The 21995-nt window shown below is 39.6% G+C and overlaps 3 protein-coding genes across 5 annotated transcripts in view; 1 reads left to right on the top strand and 2 right to left on the bottom strand.

Moving 5' to 3' along the window:
- Positions 1 to 140: 140 nt before the first annotated feature.
- On the bottom strand, positions 141 to 8166 carry stip1 (stress-induced phosphoprotein 1). Its single transcript, XM_085469830.1, has 14 exons — positions 8049 to 8166; positions 5221 to 5430; positions 4982 to 5123; positions 4522 to 4663; positions 4159 to 4324; positions 3917 to 4043; positions 3530 to 3632; positions 3046 to 3166; positions 2742 to 2838; positions 2523 to 2647; positions 2374 to 2410; positions 2157 to 2260; positions 1679 to 1851; positions 141 to 1591 (listed from the first exon to the last, which is right to left on the bottom strand). Exons 1-14 carry the CDS (start codon positions 8055 to 8057, stop codon positions 1519 to 1521), a joined length of 1629 nt encoding a protein of 542 aa, XP_085325956.1. The 5' UTR covers positions 8058 to 8166; the 3' UTR covers positions 141 to 1518.
- A 2946-nt stretch (positions 8167 to 11112) lies between these two features.
- Positions 11113 to 14735, top strand: spata22 (spermatogenesis associated 22). 3 transcript variants are annotated; one of them, XM_085469832.1, is made up of 9 exons: positions 11113 to 11182; positions 11253 to 11432; positions 11629 to 11706; positions 11968 to 12105; positions 12322 to 12511; positions 12812 to 13181; positions 13292 to 13412; positions 13512 to 13609; positions 14294 to 14735. In XM_085469832.1, exons 3-9 carry the CDS (start codon positions 11667 to 11669, stop codon positions 14483 to 14485), a joined length of 1149 nt encoding a protein of 382 aa, XP_085325958.1. In that variant the 5' UTR covers positions 11113 to 11182; positions 11253 to 11432; positions 11629 to 11666; the 3' UTR covers positions 14486 to 14735. The 3 variants fall into 3 exon arrangements, with proteins under 3 accessions (XP_085325958.1, XP_085325959.1, XP_085325957.1); XM_085469833.1 differs by having other exon boundaries at positions 11253 to 11329; XM_085469831.1 differs by having other exon boundaries at positions 11114 to 11182; positions 11253 to 11706.
- A 176-nt stretch (positions 14736 to 14911) lies between these two features.
- The window catches only part of lhfpl7 (LHFPL tetraspan subfamily member 7), a 126487-nt gene continuing 119403 nt past the window's right edge, over positions 14912 to 21995 (bottom strand). The window contains exon 3 of the mRNA XM_085469834.1: positions 14912 to 17308. Coding sequence (XP_085325960.1) covers positions 17082 to 17308 — 227 coding nt within the window. The 3' untranslated portion in view covers positions 14912 to 17081. The remainder of the gene's footprint in view (positions 17309 to 21995) is intronic.

The raw sequence follows: 21995 nt of genomic DNA on the forward strand, positions 1-21995 counted from the left end.
TTTTATACCTAAATTCACAGGGGTCTAGATCAGTCATTTTATCTATCACTGGTATGCAAGTAGTGCAAGGTATTGAAACTGTAGGTCTACCCATCTGCCGACTCAGCGTCATGAAAAAAAGCCACCACTTCCTTTCAAGATACATTCAGATACTGTATATTTCACAGTACAACTGGTTTCCATTAGTACATTACACTTCCATGGACAATTCTGTTTACATCATGTGAGATGTGTGTACTTTATGATTACAATGGGGACTTGAATGATAGAAATGCCCTATTTCGTTGCTGTGCTGCACAAATAACTACATTTTATTATTCTACTGTGTATGTGTGGAAACAAAAGGCATTACAATAGAATATTTGAGTCCCTCTTGGAAACCGTAGCACAAAGATACTATGACAATGTTGTAACTTTGAGGTATCTGAAGCCACAAATTGGCAAAATTGTGGCAGAATGTTAGTTAGAAGTATAACTTTTCTTTTCAGAGGAAAGACAAGAAAAAAAAAAAATAAAATAAAAGCTGAGCTGTCACAGAGAGGACATGTAACAGCAGTATGTGCAAAGATAAAGCAAAACGACTTTGCTGGGTGTGATGCACATTAGCAAGTTGTGACAGGGTGCAATGGGGTTAATCTAAGTTAACGCACAAGTCAACACACTCATCCAGCATGTGCTAGCACTGAAAGGTAAATCCACCCTTTAACTATCACATTCAGACCATCTTTAAAATCCATTTACACTTAATCACAATCTGTTCCAATCTAATGACTAAATTGTGCTGTTGCTTAGAGACAGCTGTAGATGATACGCGTCCAAATCATAATAACGTTTAATATGTTTTTAAGAGTCTCACACGTGCATTTAGGTGTTAAAAGGGATTGGATTAAACTTTGCACTTGAGGTGTAGGAAATGACCAGAAGAGGAAGCGCCAAGGAATGCGAATTCGGCGTTTCAACATAAAAGCACCGTATTTAATTAAACCTTAAAGTTGACAATACAAAGGTCAGGGACAACTTCAATTTGAGATGTGCTGCACATTATAATCATTATTTGGAGTGATTTTTACTCTTCTCTTTTCTGCTGTCTTTAAATCATGAACCACTAGGAAAATGAGAAAAGCCTGAGGATGGATTTGCCCTTTAAACACCGAACATGACGGTGTACTGCATCGTTTTATTATTATTTTTAGATGTATTAAAAACACCCGTACACATGAATCCAATTTCTTTTCTTAAAGTTATCTGGAGTCTGAAGCTTTCCAGATGAAACTTGCTTTGATCAAAACAATTTTAAACTTGTGAAACTTTATAAAAAAAAAATATATATAAAAAAATAATAATAAACCAAACACATACAGTCTTAGTGAGAACAGGAAGATAATATGTTGGATTTGAAGGCAAAGAAAAAGAAAGAGAAGGAAAAAAAAAAAAAAAAAAAAAGAGAAAGAAGAAAGAAAGAATAAGTAAAAGAAGTTTCATTTTGGAGGGTTTAACAGCTGTGGCTCATGTCTCCCATTAACGAATGGCTATCAGTCCAACATCGATGAGTTTCTGTATCTTCTGAGCAATAACTGGATTCTTTAAGTGGCTGAAAAACAAACAAACAAAATTACTACAAATCTGTACTATACAGTTAAAATGCAAACTGCATTGGAGGTAAAGCTGTCAAACTTACTCGCTAAGGGCCTGTGGGTCCTTCTGCATCTGCTCAAGGATCATACGCATGGCTGGGTCAGACATAATTTGCTGCACCTCTGGATCAGCCATGGCCCTTTTCTTCACTTCCTCAGGGCTGTCATTCCTCATGGCCTGACTTACCATGCAGCGCTGAATGCCTTCTGAGGCTTCCTGAAAGTGGAAAGAATTCAATTCAGTCTTTTGTCGCTCACTGTTCACGCATTAGAAATACAGTTATATCTGACATTACCACATTTCATTCATCAGTCTGCTCTCTTCACATTTCCAACACACAAATCTGTTTAGTTAAAAAAAATGTAATCAATTCTTTTTGATTCAAAAGTGATTGGACAACTAACTACTGTGTCAACCAGCAAACATGTAGCAGAAGTGTAGAGAAAAAAAATTCTCTTTTCTGAGATATCTTTTCTACTCAAGTCCACATTTTTTGAAGCGTATAATATCCTGTAAAATACCTTTGAGGAAGAGTCAAGCTCTAGAGCCTTCTGGTATGCATCCATAGCTTTGGAATAGTCTTTCATGGCCTCCAGAGCAGCTCCTTTACGTGTGTAGCCCTTTACTGTGAACAAATGTCATAAACTATTTGTAAAATTACAATAAACTGACATAATTCTAGATGATACAGTTCAGGCAAAAGGCAAAAATGTAATTAATATAAAAGTTATTACTCACTGAAGGTGGGCTCTAGTTTGATGCACTCTTCACAATCCTGACAAGATAAAAGATTCTCATGGTTAGTCTTAAATGCACAATAAATGCAGAGGTATGCATAAATTACATTAGATTCACATGAACTCCTACTTGGAAAGGATGTGCTATACCTTCAGGGCAAGCTGAAACTCCAGCAGCTTTGTGTAGCAGGCAGCTCTGTTACTGAAGAGTTTGGCATCATTAGGGTTTCTCTTGATGGCCTCAGTGTAATGTTTCATGGCTAAGGGGTAGTCTCCTGTGAAAAAGAAAAGACAAGCTCATCTTTGTGCAAGTTCGAAGAAAAAAGAAGAAATGGCAGTCGAGCAGAAAGCACTGCAACTATTACAAACCTTTCTGGAAGGCATCGTTGCCCTTGCTCTTCTCTTCCAGGGCCAACTCTGGGTTGATATAGGCTAGTTTCTCCTGTTCCTTCAAAATCTTCTCTGCCTGCAAAACCAATTACAAAGTCATGGTAAGTGAACTTCAGTTCAGGTACTGTATACCAAGTATACACTATGTTTTTCTTTACATTCAAAATTTCAGTTAATTATAGACATTAAAAATCATTTTGCTAATGTGGTATTATTATTTTTTACTGTGCCAACTCTTGACAACATTAGCTAATCCATTTATTAACTATCTGGACTACTGCACCTGTTGACACTTCTTCAACACGTCAGGAGTTCGGTGCTCTGTCAAACTCTTGTTGAAATACTGAATTGCTTCTTTGTACTTTTCCTGCTTGAAGTACGAGTTGCCAATTCGAGCCAGGGCCCTATGAGGAGACAGATTATAGCAAGCATGTTATTACAGATAGTCAAGATCATTTGTTTACGCAACTTTAATAAAAGCCACTCAGGTGGAAAGTTAGTCAGTACAACACTGCTTCCTTGACACTACAATTCACAGTGTTTCTCTACTGGTCACTAAGTGGCCCCATTCAGTGTTGTTTTTGATTTCTGATGTGGGAAGTACACCCACACAGATGTATGTGGTTTTCATTCCTATCAGACTAAACATTTTCTGTAGGCTAAAACCTGTTTCATAATTTCCGTAAGATCTCAAAACAATCGTGAAAAAGTAAAAGGCTATCTTTGTTCCACCAGAAATGTATCACCAGTAAAATAAAAGAACTCACTTAGCAATTTGTCTGTAGTCTTCTCTGTTCTCTCTGCCAACATCAATGGCTTTCTCACACAGCTCTCTGCACTTGTCAAAATCTCCCTTCTCAAAGTACACAGCTGAAATGACAACAAATACAAGCACATGTTAAACACAAATAGAATACATTAACCATTTTACGTCATGTTAGATAAACTAAAAACTGTATTTATATTACTGTGTATTCATTTATAGTTTATATCATAACTGTTTATGTTACAGTCACACAGCCACATTCTGGAGGATATTCCCAGATTCAGTTAAAAGGGCTAGATGTTACAGCCCCTGATAATGCAGGGACTGTAAAATATAGATGAAAAGTTTGTATGAGGTTAGTAAATGTTTAATATCTGAGAAAATATACCTGCTTGATTAGATATGTAAGTCATGTTTGTTGGGTCGTGTTTAATCGCTTCTTCATAATGTTTCAGTGCCGTTTCAAAGTCTTTATTCTTATATGCAGCATTCCCAAGCTCCTTTTCCTTTAAGGCCTGTTTAAAAAATATGAAATTAAGGATGAACAAAACTCAGACTATGGACTAATCAGAAGGTTGGATGTTTTAAAAAACAAACAAAAACAAAATGCAACAACATTAGATTATTTACCTTTCTCTTGTTTTCAGGGAGGTCTTCCTCTTTGGGAGGTGGCGGCTGAGTCTCTTTGGGTTTTGCGGGAGGAGGAGGAGTTGGCTCTTCATCCTCCTCCATCTCAGAGAGGTTTAGTCCAAGAAGCACAGAGAGAGTAGTCATCACTCTGGGATCCTGCAGCTTCCTGACGATGACAAGAGGAATAAGAGCCGATTCATATTTTGGAAATAAATCTTAAATAACCTTCATAACTTTGTGCTCCCATTATACACTTTTCATTACTATTCCAGAACTTTTGACAAATTCTAAATATAATAAAAGTAACCCAGATTACTTAAAACTTGAGTTAAATCTGCAGATTGTTTTTGAAAATGCACATACGTTCCAAGCTCAGATGGTTTGCTCTTGAGCTGCTCTAGCAGTGCTCTGTAGCTGGGATCTGCCAGCAGCTCACGAGTCCGAGGATCACTCTCCAGCTTCTGATACAAGTTGGGCATGGCAAAGGGATTCATCATTGTTTTCTCTGGTGAAGAAAAAGTCTGTGTTGATTGGTGGTCACAAAGATTTTTTTTTTCACAAATATTCAAACTGTTATGGGATTAAATTCACTAGCTTTTATCTTTCTGTAACTTGTAGTATTTACCCACAGTCTGATTAAAAACACTCCAAACGCAAGTGGACTGTCTCCTTCATTTTGAAAACCTAAGCTCAAAAAATGCATTTTCACTTCAGTGATGCTGTCAGCAGCCATCACAAAATCCTCTACCCACACAGAAACAAAAAGTGACTCACATGCCTCATTTCTGTGTAGCTCTAAACAAAAACACAATCCAGTCTTTACCTGCAAGCTTGGCCTCAATGTTCTGCAGCCCATCCTTTAGTTGCTGATTGCTTGGCTCCTGTCTGAGTCCCTCTTGGTAAGTTACTCTAGCATCATCCAATCGGCCAAGAAATTCCAATGCAGCAGCTTTACGGGAGTAGCCCTGGTTGATCACATTTCAAATATTTTAGACTGTCTCCTCAATTTTAATAACTATATATTCTGTCAACAAATCAACGGCATAAAAAAGGACATCTCACCTTCCCCCAATCAGGCTTGATCTTGATAGTCTGACAGGCATCCTGGAGAGCATTCTCATAGTTGCCTTTCTTGGCATAGGCAGCTGAGCGGTTACTGAACAGGACATGGTTGGATGGGTCAAGACTCAAGGCTTCGGTGTAGCAACGTATGGCCTCATCGACATTTCCAGCACTCAGCGCCTTGTTTCCCTGGTCTTTCAATGCTGAAGCCTATGAAGCACAGACAGACAGACAGACATGTTTACAAAACCTCTGTTTTGCAGCTCTGCTGCTCCAAGAATAAATCCTTCACAGCTGCTACTGGCAGAAGTGAAAAAGGAATTGACAATCATTCAGCTGTTCGGGTCAAACAGGTGCAGAAGTCTTGCAGAGAGAAAATGTGTTTTTATTTTGTTACCACATTAACCTGAAAATGAGGCCTGCCTCACAGCAAGCAGGTGTAAACCCACTTTTGTTTCAGTTACAAATAATGATTTTTTTTTCTTTTAAAACTAAAACAGAGGTTAGATAGCTAGAAGTATATTATTCTAAAAGTTTTCTCTGCAGGAAGCCAGAGTGAATACAAAAGCAAAGCATACTGACAATTAGGGCTGTTCATATAACGATATATCAGATGACGATCGTTTCATTTTATGCTATCGTTTGTTTCGTGGTGTCACAAAATAAACTGTTTATGGCAATATTTTTTCATCGTTTTGATGGTCACTGTAGTGGCTCAAACGTTAGAACAGGCTTTTCCCCGCAGCACGCCGTGTAATAAATACAAAGAAAACGGCGGCAGTTACAACTTATGTCTAAAAATGTATAGTTTCATGCATCTGTTAAAACACTCGACTCCAGCTACATGAGGCGCAGCTGGAAACACTTCCCGCAAGTCGAGCTGCCCGAGATTCACAGAATATGTTACATTTGTGTGATTTATATCGTTATCGGGACGATAGAATTCTTATATCGGGATATGAGATTTTGGTCATATTGCACAGCCCTACTGACAATGCTAAAGAAAAAAAGGTTGTCAATATACTGTACACCCTTTGTCAATTAAAGCTGCTTGTTACAGTTTGAGAAGTAACCCCGCTGCACCTCCTCTGAATCTAACAGAATCAATGACATGCCAAGAAGAAAGGAGCACCACGCTACTCCAAAAAGGTTTTCTCACTCCCTGCTGGCTCCTCTTGAAAACTGTCTGATAAAACTCAAGTCCACTAACAACTAGCCACGGTAAAAAAAATATGAAAAAAAAAAACCAACTTTCAAGTGTTATGTGGCACAACTTTCTCCCTAGCAGTCATTAGACCTAATCCAGTCTGAAATAACATAGCTACACCACAATCCCCTGCAGTGCTGTAGGGTTTGGTTTTGTCAAAAAATTAATTATAAAAAAAAAAAAAAAAAAAAAAAAAAAAAAGGTGAATAATCAGTAAATATTATGGAGCTTTAAGCAAGGGACAGCTGATTATATCACCAAGGTCCAGTTGTTGACCAAACACTTCACTTGGATACATCGTGTGAAGCATCAAGTAATCACAGTCTAGTCATTTTAGTTAGGGTGTAAACAATGTGCATATAGTTGTAAGAATCCACATATAATCTTTACTAAGTCGGTCCAAAATGAAAATGAAACCTGTAGATGTGTTGCACCATGGTGAATGCTGATCAAGAAACTTGAGGCATGCATCAAGTCTTACTTTCACAATGTGTCAAATCCTTAATGTAATAATTCTTATTTTAGCGTTATCCAGAAAATACAAAAAGGTTAAATTAAAAAATAATAATAATAAAATAATTAAACTCATGGACGAATTCCTCGCAACATCAGCACATTTCTAACTAGGCAGTGCCCTCTTTTGACTTCTAACGTGCACCACACTTATTGATTTTATGCTGGACAAATAGGTTACCGAGTCTGCGCGCAACAGTAGTTTTTAAGTAATAAAACAGCTCAGATATGAATGGATTTCATATCTGAGCTGTTATGCAGAACGTTCGAGAGGACGCGGCAGCTGACGACAACATGCGGCTGTAGCCATGACAGCTTCGCCTGTGTGTGCATCTAGAATGATCCTCCGGTGTGAGTGCAGACTGCCGATGGCACCACTGAAGCTAATCCAAAAATACTCCTGCAGCATGTGCTTACAGACCGAATGCTGCAATTTAAGCTAACAGTCGTCTGCTTTCGTTTTATAAATGGGTTACAGAGGATTGGTTTGTTTGTTTCTTAATAAAATAAAGGCTCTCTGTTTTTTCTTATCCTGACATACTGATAATGTTCACGTTGTGAGCCAAAGATAGCCGTTTGACTGAGATTTGGTAAGTTGTATTTTGCCCATGTTTGCAGAAGGCTAGAAGGCTGGTTTACAAGACCGAGCCTACACTATCCATTGGCAACAGCGGCAGGCAAACCTTACAGGGATAATTTTACGTAAAAAGCAAGTGTGACAAATTAAGTTGCCGCACGTTAGCTTAACAGTTAGCTAACCTTGTCGTGTGCTATCACAAGTGAGACACAACCTTGCGCAAATAAACATTCAAGTTAATTTCTCAATAAATTCAAGTTAAGTTAAGCAACACTACAGTTTAGTACCGTCAAAATGTTCCGTGACGGATGAAAACGGCAAGCCCAAATGACTACAACACCTTACTAAAGAGATTACGCTAAGCTAACTAGCAAACAGTGAACGGTCAGTGTAAAGAGCTGACTAACCTCTCCGACCTCCAAATTATTGTAAAGAAATGTTAGCCTAAAGCAACTCAAATGAATACACAAATATGTCTTACATATGCCAATTAGAAAGTCATAGTTATTAAATAAGTAGCAGGACACTCACTTTCTCCATGGTGTAAGCATGAGGTTCCTTTCCAGAAACTACTGTGAACTAGCGCCTCCCCCTCAACAACATGCAGGTTGCCAGTTTGGGAGGTAGAAAATCCGTAATCAGCTTCCAGATGAGTGTACCCGTGAGGGGAATCTGAGGAACATATATAGCACCGTAGCTGAAACTTCCAGAAGATGAGCGAAAACCCGGTGCTACGTTACACAAGATGTGTTACTGGCTCTCTGTGCAGCACAGAGATGAGGAAGTGGTTGGAAGTGAGGGCATAAACATATTAACATGAATTAACATTCATTCAAAAATATTATTTAGACCAGCAACTTATTTAAAGCCTGTGATGTTTGTATCTATTTATCTTTGGCACACTAAAACAGATAAACACAGTGTCCAAGACAAAATCTCAGGGTTACTGACCCACAGTTGCACTAGGTTACGAGTTAATGAGTCTGCTGTTTAGTGATTAGGTTGGACTGTGTGAGATCCCTGTTTCCAAGAAAGAAAAAAAAGCTGGGGTGCTATGGAAAAGGTCAAGAAAAAATGTGCATGCAATCTTCTTTTAACATTCTATTTGGGATCTTTATCTTTACACTTTGGGGCCTGCTCCCCTCCGCCCTATGTTTTCAGTGCCTGACAGGTCTGTGTGGGGGAGCTCTTTATCAGCTGGACAAGGTGTAACATTTTTGAAACACACAGTTTTAAAAGCTCAAAATTTATGGCACACCCATTGCTGGGCCAAAACTGGTCACCTTGGCTTTATGTTTGACATTCCTGCTACTGATGAAATCTCTTTTGCCATTTTACTCTTAAATCGTTTAACTATTTGGACCAGTGGACTTTTGCAGGGTAATAAACCATCCCCATTTTTATTCAGAAAGACTAGTTGTAAGCTCTTCCATAAAGAGGCCAAAACCTATTTCTTTCTTTCTTGTTTAATTTGTTGCTCTGTGTTTTTTTTTAATCCATAACCTTTTAGAAACAGGATTTTACAATAGGGAACTAGATAGAGGTTTTTTGCCCTTATTCATTATAAACTGTGGGATTCTGAATTCATCAGCAACAGTATTATATTATCCTAGTAAACATGTATGAACAAATCCCAGTAAATATTTCATTTCCAATTGCTTTTAAACATTTGCACTGTCACTGTCTCTATGGAATCCCAGAAAAAATCATTTCAGCTCTGCTGAAATGATTAGGATTTTTTTTCTCACCTGGAATAAAGTCTCAACTTCACAAATTATCTGTTGATCAAAGAGTTTCTCAATGGATCAAGAGGACGTGGAAGACATTCTGAATAGACCATCGGTGCTGCTGTTGCTATGGATTCACAAAGCCAGAAAAGTCAAAACATAGAAGCCAAGATCAAAAGGTGGCCTTCGAACTCACAGCACATTGAGCCTCAGGCACTACACAAAACCAAGAGCAGAGATGGCACTGCTTTAAACCTTTGCCCGCGTCTTTTCTTCTGCACTCACCCCAAGATGGCCTCATTTTCATTTGATTTTCATCTCCTGAAACACCACCAGGACTGATAGCATCCACATTTCACCATGACAAAGACTTTAGCAAATGAGGCGAAGCTTATAACGCAAATTTTACATTCTAGTTCTTTGGATTTGGGTAAGGATGAGAAATCCATGTTTTCCTGTGGTAAACAGCACACTAAGAGAAATGAATGACAGCTGTGTGTGGAAGTAGGTTTAAAAAGTAACACAGGAAGCCCGCTGGCTGTTAGTTTGCTCTTTGTCTCACTCCCCCATCTACTGGAAGACAGGGGTAAACAGATTGCTGTTATCACACAAATACACACACATCCTACTGTTTCTGTCTCCGCTTGTGTGAAATGCTAATCATGTTATAATCTGCATGTTTATTTCCCTTCACTGAGTCGTGACTTGCTTTATATTCCACTGCAGTCATGTTCTGCACATCCAGAATTCAGTCATATTCATCTTTTGTTGTGAGGATAATAATGTTGCAACTATTGTGATCTTAACAACATGAATGTAAAATTTCACTTTGCTTAAAGGACAAAACACCTGCAGTCATCATATTGCTGTTATAGTTTCCTAATGAATGTGCAGTAATGTAATTTATGTCTGTAGAGGTAATACAAGTTGGTTAAATAAAGGCCAGCCTGACAGCCTAAAGGTCAGTTTTTATCTAGGTCAAATTAAACTTTGATTCCTATTTATTGTTAATGGTTGACAACAATTATAGTGCATAAATGTGAACTTTTGAAGCTTCTGAAGCAAAACATAACAGAAAAACTTTGCTTTTTAATCATTGCTGCAAATATTCTAATTTATCATTATATTATTATTTATCATTATGGGTATAATAACACATAACATGTGCACCAGGTGACGGCCAAATAACTATTAAAATATCACCTGTTTTTATTAGAATTATTTTTAACCTGGAATTTAAAAATTATGTCACGTGCAGTTGTGGTCGGAAGATACACTCATGAATGTGATAATAGCTTTGCACGTTTAATGATTTCTTAGAACTGTTTTTCCAGAGTGGAATTATTCCACTACATACATCTTTAATGACTTTAAATTTAATTAATTTAACAAATTCTACCAATTTTGCCAAGAATTATGGTTAAAAATTCAGTCAGAATTATGACAGATGGTTGATGACAGCTATCAAACCTTTCACCCATATCAGGGTGGGTGTATTCTTGTATTTGAGCCTGTATGTACACATTTGAACCAGTGTGTATTAGAAAAAAATCCCCCAAAAAATTAGAACTTAAAACTTTTTAAAGTCATTAAAAAAGGGATGCTGGAAAAAGAACAGTTCAAAGAAAGGATTAAAAACCACAAATTACCATGACATTCATGACCTTTCCTGATTGCATCTAAAATTCTGACCACAGCTAATACATGTATAATCATTTTGAATACAATATTACCAAAAAAGGGCTACAGTGCTTAACACAAGAAAGATTCCCGGTTTAAGGAGGAATACAAACCCCCTGGGAGGGTTGCATCGGAAATGACATTCGGTGTAAAATAAAAATATCTGATATGAAATATGTGGATCCATCCACTGTGGCGACCTCTTGTGTATAAGAGAACAGCCAAAAGCAGATGATCAAAAAACATCACAAACAAAAGGTAATAGCTCACAAATAATATAGATGTCACGGTAATTATTTTTGACCAGCTGTGTTTTCCGTTATTTCAGGCTGTTTACAAAGTCCAAGCTTGCGTATAGACCGTGAAGGCATCACCTGTCACCGTAGAGTTTTGGCGCTTTCAGAGGTGCTGAATTTTCACTTCTGTTGTCTTCCTTTTTTTTGTAATACTTTGTCAAGTTTTCGCCAACAAAGACCTGGTCATTTATGTAGAATCTTCACAGAAAACGGTTTGGTTCTGTAAAAGCACGACACTTTGAACTTTCAGGCAGTAACTGTATGACTAGCTTAGCTTATTAGCTAGTGAGCCAGAGCAAGATAAATTAGCTTAGCTTACTACTTTCCAAGTTAGTTAACCTCCAGCGCTACACAGAAAACCAAGCTTAAGGTCTTTTTCTTTTACCTTTGTTTTCCCTGCTTAAAAAGTCCTGCCAGTTAAATAAACTTCAATCTAAGCAAGTACAATGAAGAGACAGGAAAACCAGGCGGCCAGGCCTACATCAGGTTGGTAAAAAATAAATAAATAATAACTTCACAGTCTGCACACCAGTGTATTCACCTCCACCTCATAGTCATTGATTTCTTTGACTCCAGCCAGGTTGTGTGATAGAGCGTTTGTGTATGGATAAGTGTAGCAAGCTGTGGAGTTTATCTGTACACAGTTAAATAGGTTAAATAATGAACAGTCAGTGAGTATGTGGTGTCATTAAGCATCATGATTCGCTGTGGTTCGTTCACTTGTCTTTCCTCTGCCGTTTTCTCCAGGCTGCCTCTCTGTGCCGCTCTTTAACCAGAAGAAACGAAACAGGGTTCCTTTGACAGCTCTTCCCTCTGAGAATGAATTCTTTTCCCACAGCGAGTACACACCAAACACCAGCTCAGCCATATCTCACAATCCAGCAGGTGAACTGTTCATTCTCTAAGCTTCTGCTTTATTTCTGACACTAGATGTCAGTGTATCCACAGAAAAATTAAACATGCTTTTAGGTATGCTTGAGTTTACATGTTTTTAGAACATTGGTTAGCATTGTAAAGTCATTTATATAACCCTTCACATCTACAGACAGAAGCTGTTGTTTGTTGTGATAGTTTACCTATGAGAATTGACCTTTTGTTTAGGTGCCTTTGGGTGTTACCAGGTCTCAGGTTCCCCTTCTGGTGTCTCTCAAAGCCAACAGTGGAACAGACAAAGCAACTCACAGTCTGCTCCAGCCCAGCAGTATGGCAGCAACAGACCTGCCCCTGGACCTGCCCCTTCAACTAGAGCCTATGGACCCATACCTCATCCATACAAAGCTAAAGAGAAAAGGTGTCGTTAACTGATCATGTAGCGTCTCTCTTTTCTTATAGCTCATGTATGTAGACTGCTAAAATATACCCACATGGTATTTAACTGGATGAATTGGTCTGTGATAATGACATGTGGAAAAGTTTTCAGAACCATGGATATTATCATTGCACTTCAAGGTTCTTGTTTAAGCTGTGATTTTATAGGCACTTAAATTAGTGCCTAGATGACAGAGACCAAAGAAATTCAAATGTTATCTTTTTAAAAGTTTAAAGCATGTCACGGGACTACTGTTTGTTGAATGCTGGGCTTTCATTTCAGCTCAGTGATGGGACAATCCAGCAACGCACTGGGACAGCAGGATTCCAGCTCTGTCATCAATTTCAGACAGAGCACATATCAGGGCCCTCGCAGTAGCGAGAGTGGACAAAGCCAGCCAGTGCCCCATACAGGGTTATCTCAGATGGGCCGGAAGTCATCTTATGGAACACCCAGTTTCACGCATCAGTATTCCCAGCAGTCTAGAGCTCTTCCTCCTCCAGTTCCACCACCCAGGAGGCAGTCTGCTAATGCTCCGGAGCCACAGAAGAACGCCTGGAAATTTACAAACAGCTTTGAGCCACTGAGATCCCCTTTTGAGGTTAAAATGAGCTCAAATCCACAAAACACTCTGCGACCAACTCCAACTCAGGTAGAAATTTATACAAAAAAAATGATATGTTTATGACAGGTAGCCACAAGTTTCAATTAATGTTTAATGCACTTTTGCTGAACCATGCAACATTTGTGTGTGTTGAGCAGGCAGCATTTCCAGTGAAACCAGCCACCGAGCACTCACTGAGGATCCTGACTGCAGTTATTGATGGCATGAGGCACTGGAGTCAGTTTAAAGACAAAGTGCCTTATTTATTTGAGATATTCGGTGAGCTGATTTGTTATCCCAGCTGTGCTCTCACTGGTTTTATTTTTATTTTTTTGAAGAAAAACACCATTAATCTGACAGGCTTCACTTCCCCCTCAGCTACTCTAGACTCTGCGGTCACAGTTGGTCGCTACGGAGCAAAGAACTTCCTCCTGAGAGATGGGAAGGAGGTTGTGCAGTGTGTCTTTTATGAAAATGTGAGTCGGGGAAAAAAATTCAAACAAATGTGGCTTGAATGTAAAATGAGTTTTACAGGGACAGTATGGTTCACAATACAGAAAAGGAAAGTAAAGCCTCTTTCATGGTCAGTTGCAACTTACTGCAACTTTAAAATTTAACATACTAACTGAGTCTTTCTCACTATGTGATGGTGGACTGTCTGGAAATGACCTTATGACCCTCCACAGATTGATGGGCAGCAACAATTGTTTCTCTAAAATCACTGCTGTGTGGCAACACACATCTGAATGGACAAACCTGCAAACTGCCAAAACGTCTGCTCTCACATACTGATGATCCATTGATCAAATCCATTTGATTATCAGCACTGGCTGCTACTTGCACTCTTAATTCCTTTGAAACAGTATTGGTGCACTTTCCACAAACTACTCCTGCATTTTATCTTAGTCTTCATCAAAAAGTGTAATATGTCAAGTGTTACTTTTTATCTGGGGTTGGATTTATCTGATTTTAGGATCTAATAGAGATCAGATATATAAAAATCTTAGAAATGAAAGAGGTTGTACTTTCTTTTTCAAAAAAGTGCATACAAGTACATAATCTTTACAAAGGCTTTTACATGTGCTGAAACCAGTTTGAAATGTTTAAACTGTTGCCAAAAATGAAACAGCACTGACTCATTTTTGACTCTGGTCCAACAGGAGCAGGTACTGCCCCGCCTGATCCGAGGTCAGGTCCATCGGTGTGTGGGTAACTATGACCGCAGTAAAGATGTCCTGATGTGTGTGTCTGTGAGGCCGGCTCTGCCTTCAGAGCTGAGAAATGCTCAGGAAGCTGTCAAAACCTGTGATGCAGAAATGCGGGCGCTGGTCAAATCACTCAGTGAAGTCTGAGCAGAAAAGCAGCAGCTGCAGAGCATACCAGTGTTCGGGTGTACGCAGGAGCCAAGCTCAGTGCTGTGTTCTCTAATTGGTTTTAGCTGCAAGCCCAAGTAGTTTTAACACTTAAACTGTTGAAGTTTTTGACCTGTAGAGGGTGCTGTTTCCATTCACTTGTATTTTATAACAGCTGAGCTCATGCTTGTGTTCATGTTGTTTTGCGTTTATCCCTAAATAAAAAAATAATAATTTAACCAAAACCTAACCGGAAAGTAAAACCTCTCTTATTTTTTTTTTTATAACTTACGAAATATTTTTATTACAAAGAAAATTCACAAAACAGCAGAACATTGTTTAGAGGTTAATTCAGGTAAAAGCAGACATGATGAGGTAATATCTCAAAATATATCTTTGAAAAACGGGGCAGTTAGGAATAACATGTGATATCAAGTACAGTTAGTTTATTTACAGTCAAACATCACAATGGAAAAAAACAAGAAATTCTACTCTAGCAAAAACAGTTTCACCAGTGCCGAGACTTTACACACAACGGTTCAACAAAGAGGGGAATAAGTCCAGTGCAGTCACGCCAGTCATTCCCACACAGTCGAGCACAGTATAAGGTCCAATACAATACCAACAGATGGCTCCTGATCTTTTGAATATGGCAACAAAATCACAGTAATTTTCTTCATGTCTTTACGGGAACCCAAATTTGGGAATTATTTCAAAAGTTGAATCCATTATCAAACTCCAACCCAATATTAAACACGAATACGCACAAACACCCACTAGAAAAGGGAGTCTAGCTTGATGAAGCTGGCAGTGTACGGGGACAGGATGCGGAGAAATGTTGTCCTTGCAACATGACAGAAATGGTGCCAACGCTTAAAATGAGGAATGGATTGATAAAAACACACCAACACATTAGCTTATTTAAGGGAGGGAATTATTTTAAGCCACGTTTTCACATGAGCTCTGCAGAGATAACCAAAGTTCAGTTTGTACAGCTCCCTCCTCCACCACTCAAAATTTATTTTAAATCACATAATACAAGGATGCCAGGAATTAATCTGTTAGCTGCATGTCACAACCTCTTAATACAGCAATTCAAGTGATTTATCGCTTCCAGATAATTGGCAAAAACGTCTCAGGGCATAAGTACACTGCTTTTCCTTTTTTTTCCTCCCCTCCCTCTTCTCTCTCTTATTATCTCCAAGGATTCAGTGACATCTTTTTTTTCCACCAGAACATTTTCTCAAGTTAATGAGATCATACTGCATCAAGTACAGGAGTAACGCTGTGAGGGGGGAAAAAATTAGAATAAGAAATAACATCAGACAACAGGATCCAACATTTTTCAGCAGAAAAAAGATGATTACCTGATAATCGTATTAAACACTTGTCTTGGTTATGTTAAAAGGCACAAGTTGGTCAGATCATGTTTAAAATCTAGATCAGTCCCACCGTTGACGAAGCCCATCTTATCATGCATCTTTAGAGACAATTCCTGCACGGCCTTGCCTTTTGCAATCATTTTGTTCCTGAATTAAAATGTTTTCGTTTTTGTGTGTTGTAAGACGGAACAAAACGAGCGAGTTACATTACACGAAATAGATCTGAGGGGAAAAACATTGACAAAAAGGGATGCAGTATCTTATCTTTTTTTTTTTTTTATCACAACACCATTCTGAAACAGCTACTCGTTAGTCATCACGAGTCGCCTCTTTGAAGAGACAGTTTTCCATTCGTCCTCACAGCAGGTCTGGTGCTGTGTGTTTTGTCCTGTTCTTTGCAGCAGCTACTAAAAAGCGATGTCTTCGAAAGCTGTGACGTCTCCTCGTCACCCACTGGTTCGCTAGCCTGGTCATAAAAACCGGGAGGCAGAAAAAGTCTGAGGAGAAAAAAAAATCCTTCAAAGCCTCAGCGTTCTCTCATTAAAGTGTTGTTCTGAAAGCTCAAACATCAGCTCGGTTAAATCCACAACGTATTTACAGTCTAAACACCCAGACACGCAGGTCCTGACGTGTGGATTTTTTTCACTTGATTGATCATGTTGGCTCTGTTTTCAAAATGTAATGTTTCTGAAAACCTCTTAGTGAAATATTATTCGATTGCTTGAGTTATACCGCCCCTTATTTTCATGCTTCCAGTCTGCATTGGAATGTTACATACTGTACGCTGACTTGTTTCTTACCATAAAAAAAAGAAAGGAAAGGAAATCCTAATATTTTTCATATTTGTTATGTTTGCAGTCATTTTCTCAGTTTCATCAGTCTTTGCATCTTCTGACTGCTTCATCTCCAAACCTGCCGGGAAGAAAACAGATGTGTCGAAGTGGAAAACACTAATCGTAACCGCAGAGTATTGTTACAGCAGAAAACTTCCCGTTTAAATTGACTGGATTAATAACGAAGAGATGCAGGAAGACGGTTTGTTTTCTTGTTTCTGCCGTCAGCTTTAGTTCTTGCTCAGAGGGGGCTTCCCAAGCAGCATCGTCTTTAAAACAAAAAAAACAACAACAAAAAAACACGATGCAGGTGTCTTCGTGGGACATTAAGCCCAGATTAGAGAGGATCGTCAGGAAGAGGAGAAGAAAAACAAGACATAACTATAAGAGCGTGGGCAGCGGGGTAGGGGACAGCTGCTCCTTCGGTGCATATTTAGCAAAAAAGGGCAAGAAGACGGTGAGCATGACTCCCACTATAGCCAGCATGTAGCCCCAGCCGATCTGGCACTCGCCAGCGTAGTAGATGTCAGAGTCTCCGCAGAAGGACCGGACCAGTGTGGAGTTCAGGCCGAAAGGGTACACCAGCAGTCCGGTCGCCATGATGAACACTGCAAAGAAGATACAGGACAAAACGCGTGAGACGGTGTACACTGCCTTATGAAGACTTGTGGAGCAAAGATTTAACACAAATGCATATGAAAAGCATGCCGATTTATGAATGTTTTCAATTTTAAAGGGGACCTGCTGTGCTTTTCCTTATTTTCTGTCATGCACACACTGTTGGTAAATGCAGATTCAAATAATCAGGTCAGCATATGTACATTTAATCTCTGTTAGCTGAAAGCTCAGGCTTCAGACTGCTCTAAACTCTTTGTTTCAGATGGTTTTCCCACTCTTGGCTTTGTGTGGAGTCGGCAAGTATGCATGTCGCCAACATGGTCGGTTCAGGTGCACGCAGAAGCCCCACCCACCTGCTGTTCAAACCTTCAGTTCAGAGCAGCGATTTGCAAACGTTTTACTGCATGGCCCACTTTTGGCTCAGACACACCAGAATCGTCCTTGCAACTATGTAAAATTGGAGTTTATTAAGTGTCCAGATGCCACAACACCCTCAACCTCTAGGTGATGATCACTTTTGATTGCAAGCGACTGTATATTTCACCTGTTAGGAGGCAACCGGTCTTCAACTGCGGTCCGACTCAGACTAACTACAGTCCCTCTTAGTCAGATTATTTTGATTATTTTAACATTGAGGATGATTTTGAACTGTTAGTCATGCAAAACTACAGACTCAAAAGTATAAAAATGTAGGAAATATTTTATATATAAAATCTCACTAAGAAAAAGATGTAGCCCTGCAACAGACTGGCAACCTGTCCAGGGTGTACAACACCTTTCACTCTATGGCTCTGTTCAACCCTAAACTGGTTAAAATGGATGGAGAGAATAGCTGTTTGTTTCTGACATCCCGATGGCTGCACATGGCATTGTATTGTTTGTGCACTTGTATGCCAAATGGGAACCACTTGGTGGCAGTAGAGATTTTACAGAAACAGTCTCTCTGTGATTCAAGTGTGCAATTTAGCTACTTCATCAGTGCTGAAGTGCCTCCATTTGCAGTAAGATTTTTGATTTGTTGCCATATGCTGCATATATAAAACTGAATCATGAGCTTGGACAGCTTTAAAAGTCCAACAGTGGCAGAACAGAGCTTTTAATGTATTGAACAACAAAAGCACAGATGACCTGTAATTGACCAAACCTTCCAGTGAGAAATGATTCATGTGTCCTTAGATCAGTTTGCACTCCTCGCTGTAAAGCTGTGGCGCTCCTTAATAAACAAAACTGTCCCCTTCTGCACTTTTGTGATGGTCAGCTTTCCGGCGACACTATCCTCGGCAGCAATGCAGCCAGAGAGTGGCTCACTTTTACAAATTGAGTCAAGTCTCCTAGCTCGTGCTGCCAAGCAGTTATCGACTGTGCTATGGGCTATCACTGCTGCTCTTAGTCATTCTGAGTGCCCACTGCATTTCCATTACAATTCCAGGTGTCATAGTTGTTTCAGGTTTGGAGCACTGGGTTACAGGAAAAGCTTGGATTTCTCAAAGTGGGTAGCTTTCTAGAAAGCTACAGCAAACATTTCTTTTATTACGCCAAATTGATTTTAGGAGATGTCAGTTTTTCTGCTTTCAAGGGCAGCAGTTTCATGGTCAGCGGGAAACAATGCTCATACGAGAGCTACAATGCAGGAGCTGTATGAGTATCAAATCGATGCTTTGTGTGGGCAGCAAACAGTTGCCATCAACAAGGATGAGGAGGGAGGAAGCTTGCAGTGATGCTTTAGTTGCACACTGGGGACTCTGGGAATGACTGTTGTGGAGGGGAAAAAAAACATCAGAACGATGAGAAGGAATCACAAAGAAGGGAGCATGAACAGGTCAAGGCGAGCTATCTCCTGAGTGTGGTTTGTCAAGCATCCCGTTGTCCCTCTCTCTCGGAGCTCAGCCGTCCCAGCTCCCCATGTGTTATCTGTGGGGGCTCGACACCTCAAAGCTAATGACACTTTAATGACCTTCTTTATCAAAGTATTCTCAGCTTTTGTGGAAGAAACACAAAGACACACACGTGTGTGTTTGCAACCCAAGGCTGCTTCTCTACAGCGCTGAAAATGATGGCATTCAGAGCAAACCTGGACACAAAGCCAGGGTGGGTACGCGAACAACAGCACTGCCTGCATTTCAAAGGAATGAAATCCAGGAAGCAGCGTCGAGTAAGTATCAGGTGAGCAGAATGAGGGCTGGATTTTATCAATAAGACCAGGACAGAATGCGGCTAAGTGTCTGGATCAGATAAGCTGCAGCCTGGGCTGACTCCATCTCTGCGAGTTTTTAATGAGGGATGAGGAAAAAATCTGCCAAAAGAAAAAAGCAACTTAATTCAGAGAATAACTAAAAATGAATCAATTTGTCTTTTAAATCTAAAGCAAAGAGAACATCTTAAGAAGGGCTTCCAGCAATTTTACACATCAAAGTCTGTGTACAACTTTACGACTCCATATGTAAAAACAAGAGCTGGGAAAAGCTGGAAACTGAGAGGATACAAAGCCTCCTCAACTCGTACCTTGGACATAAGTGAGCTTCTTAGAGCTTAGAGGCTTAGAGCCAAATTTGCTGCCAACACACACCAAAATCTCTCACCCCACCAGTTGCATTGTGGGTATTAAAGGCAGCAGGTTTTTGTCAGTGAAGAAGAATGGGATGCATTGAAAGCAGCGTCACTGTTTAATTCTTTGTTTTAATTCATTTCTAACCCAACTGCACAGACTGAACTCTATGCAGGGTGAATAATGTGGACTAATCATGTCTGTGTAAGAAAAATTACACAATCTTTTAGATTGCACTGCAGCGTGGAAGAGCTTAATTTCAAAGGGGTCTTACACGCCTCAGTGGTCTAATCCTATGAGGAATGGACAGTGTGATATAAGAACCTGACATGACACCATGATGGCTTGCAAAGAGGCCGAACATTTTCATTGCATGCACAACTAGGAAGCCTCCTTAACGTGGCAAACTGAACACATCTGAGCTGCTGGTATAATGAAGTAACAAAAAGCAATCGCATAAAAGCAGAAAACTGAAAACTCTCTTGTTATTTAGCTCAGATACAGGGATTTTAATGAGCTGTGCAATGTTGCCCTTGAGCTGTAAAAGGCCAACTTCATTCACCTCCTTGTACCCCCAAGTAGCAGACTGTTTACAATCAACCCATAGTCAGCATTTGTCGGAGCAGAAGATGGCATGGAAAGACCGGCTTAGCCAGGCCTTCTTTCCCAGGGAGAGGAATAAGAGTGAAGAGGCGTAGAGAGAGAGTGTGTCAGTCCCAATCAGATGAGTGCTGCTGAGTATGCGAGGCTATCATAATAACTCAGAGATGATGAGACAGTGAATCGTGGAAGGGCTTCAAGTCACTAATGTGTCCCAGTTTCATTGCAAACGTTCCAGAGAGACTCAAAAGAAGACCACGACAAACTTTAAAGGGTAAGATGGCAAAACTCCCACTCGCTGCATTCACTTTAACCAATTAGACCTTTGTCTTATTTCAAAGTAACGAAAAAAAAACCCAAACACTCAAATCTGATATTTGGTTAGAAGCAGGTACTTCGCAACAAACCAGTGCTTATTATTGTCCCATTCATAATGCTGCCCTTCAGAATACTTGCACTCATATTTGTCTTTTCTTTAAAAAAAAAAAAGAAGAAGAAGAAGAAGAACGAAAGGAAAAAGTGTCCTTGGAAAACTCCGTGCGTTCTGTTTCTCATGACTGCCAACTTGCCTGACTCTTCACTTCATTAGCTTTGAAGTGGGTGCAGAATTCAGACAGAGGGAGTAAAATAACGATTAGGAGAAGCATCGCAGAGCACTACACTTCATTGTTCCTGAAATCTGGCCTGGTTTCACAGGTAGCTACAAGGCTGCGGAGGCCTTTGTGTAGACTAATAAACAGCAAATACCTTTATGTGCATTCTTCTTTTTTTCCCTATGAAGGTTTGTGTGTGTGTGTCTACAGCAAAGGTAGCTGTAGATGAGGGAAACAAAATTAAATAAAACAGATCAGAACGTATTGTACTGCCATACAAAGATTCGGTATAGCTTCTACCAACTAAATGAACTAAATTAACCTTGAATCTCTTTGTCAGTGGTGTAGCGAGAAATGGAAAGCTGCTCCCAGGGACGGTGAAACAGGTTCACAGCGGTGCGAATGAGAGAAAGAGATTGAATGGGATTGTGGGGCAGGAAGGTGTGTGATAACCTGGCACCCAAGCGTGACACTGAATCAGTTTCATCACAGACCCCTAACACAGAAATCACTGGCTTAGTTCATATGCCATATTTACGCGTGGATGCCTGAGTTCAGCAGATGAAATACGAAATCTATTATTGTCAGAAAATGTCAGAAAAATCCAATATGCCGTAGTCCCAGACATTCATACACACTGCATCTAATGTAGCATTATTCAATTTTATTCTTCCCAAGATACAGCTAATAAAAATCCAGCTCTGTGACTTCAAACTCCTTTTCATTACAATACAAAAGGTCTGTGCTTTGGATCAAACTGCATTGCCACTGTTTGCTTACTTTCATAACTTTATTAGCAATGGGAAGGGCTGAATTAAACACAACAGGAAATGGGTGGCTCTACTGTGGATGGAGCGCTCAAGCTTTGCTGTGGTGTCACGTGCGTGTTCCCTCTGGCAAAAAATGACATAAAATAGAATATATTAAGTGCAGTGATTG

This window comes from Copadichromis virginalis, linkage group LG10, assembly GCF_057382275.1.
Source record: "Copadichromis virginalis isolate Kocher_CV1m ecotype Utaka linkage group LG10, C_Virginalis_male_GT1.1, whole genome shotgun sequence".
Taxonomy (NCBI): domain Eukaryota; kingdom Metazoa; phylum Chordata; class Actinopteri; order Cichliformes; family Cichlidae; genus Copadichromis; species Copadichromis virginalis.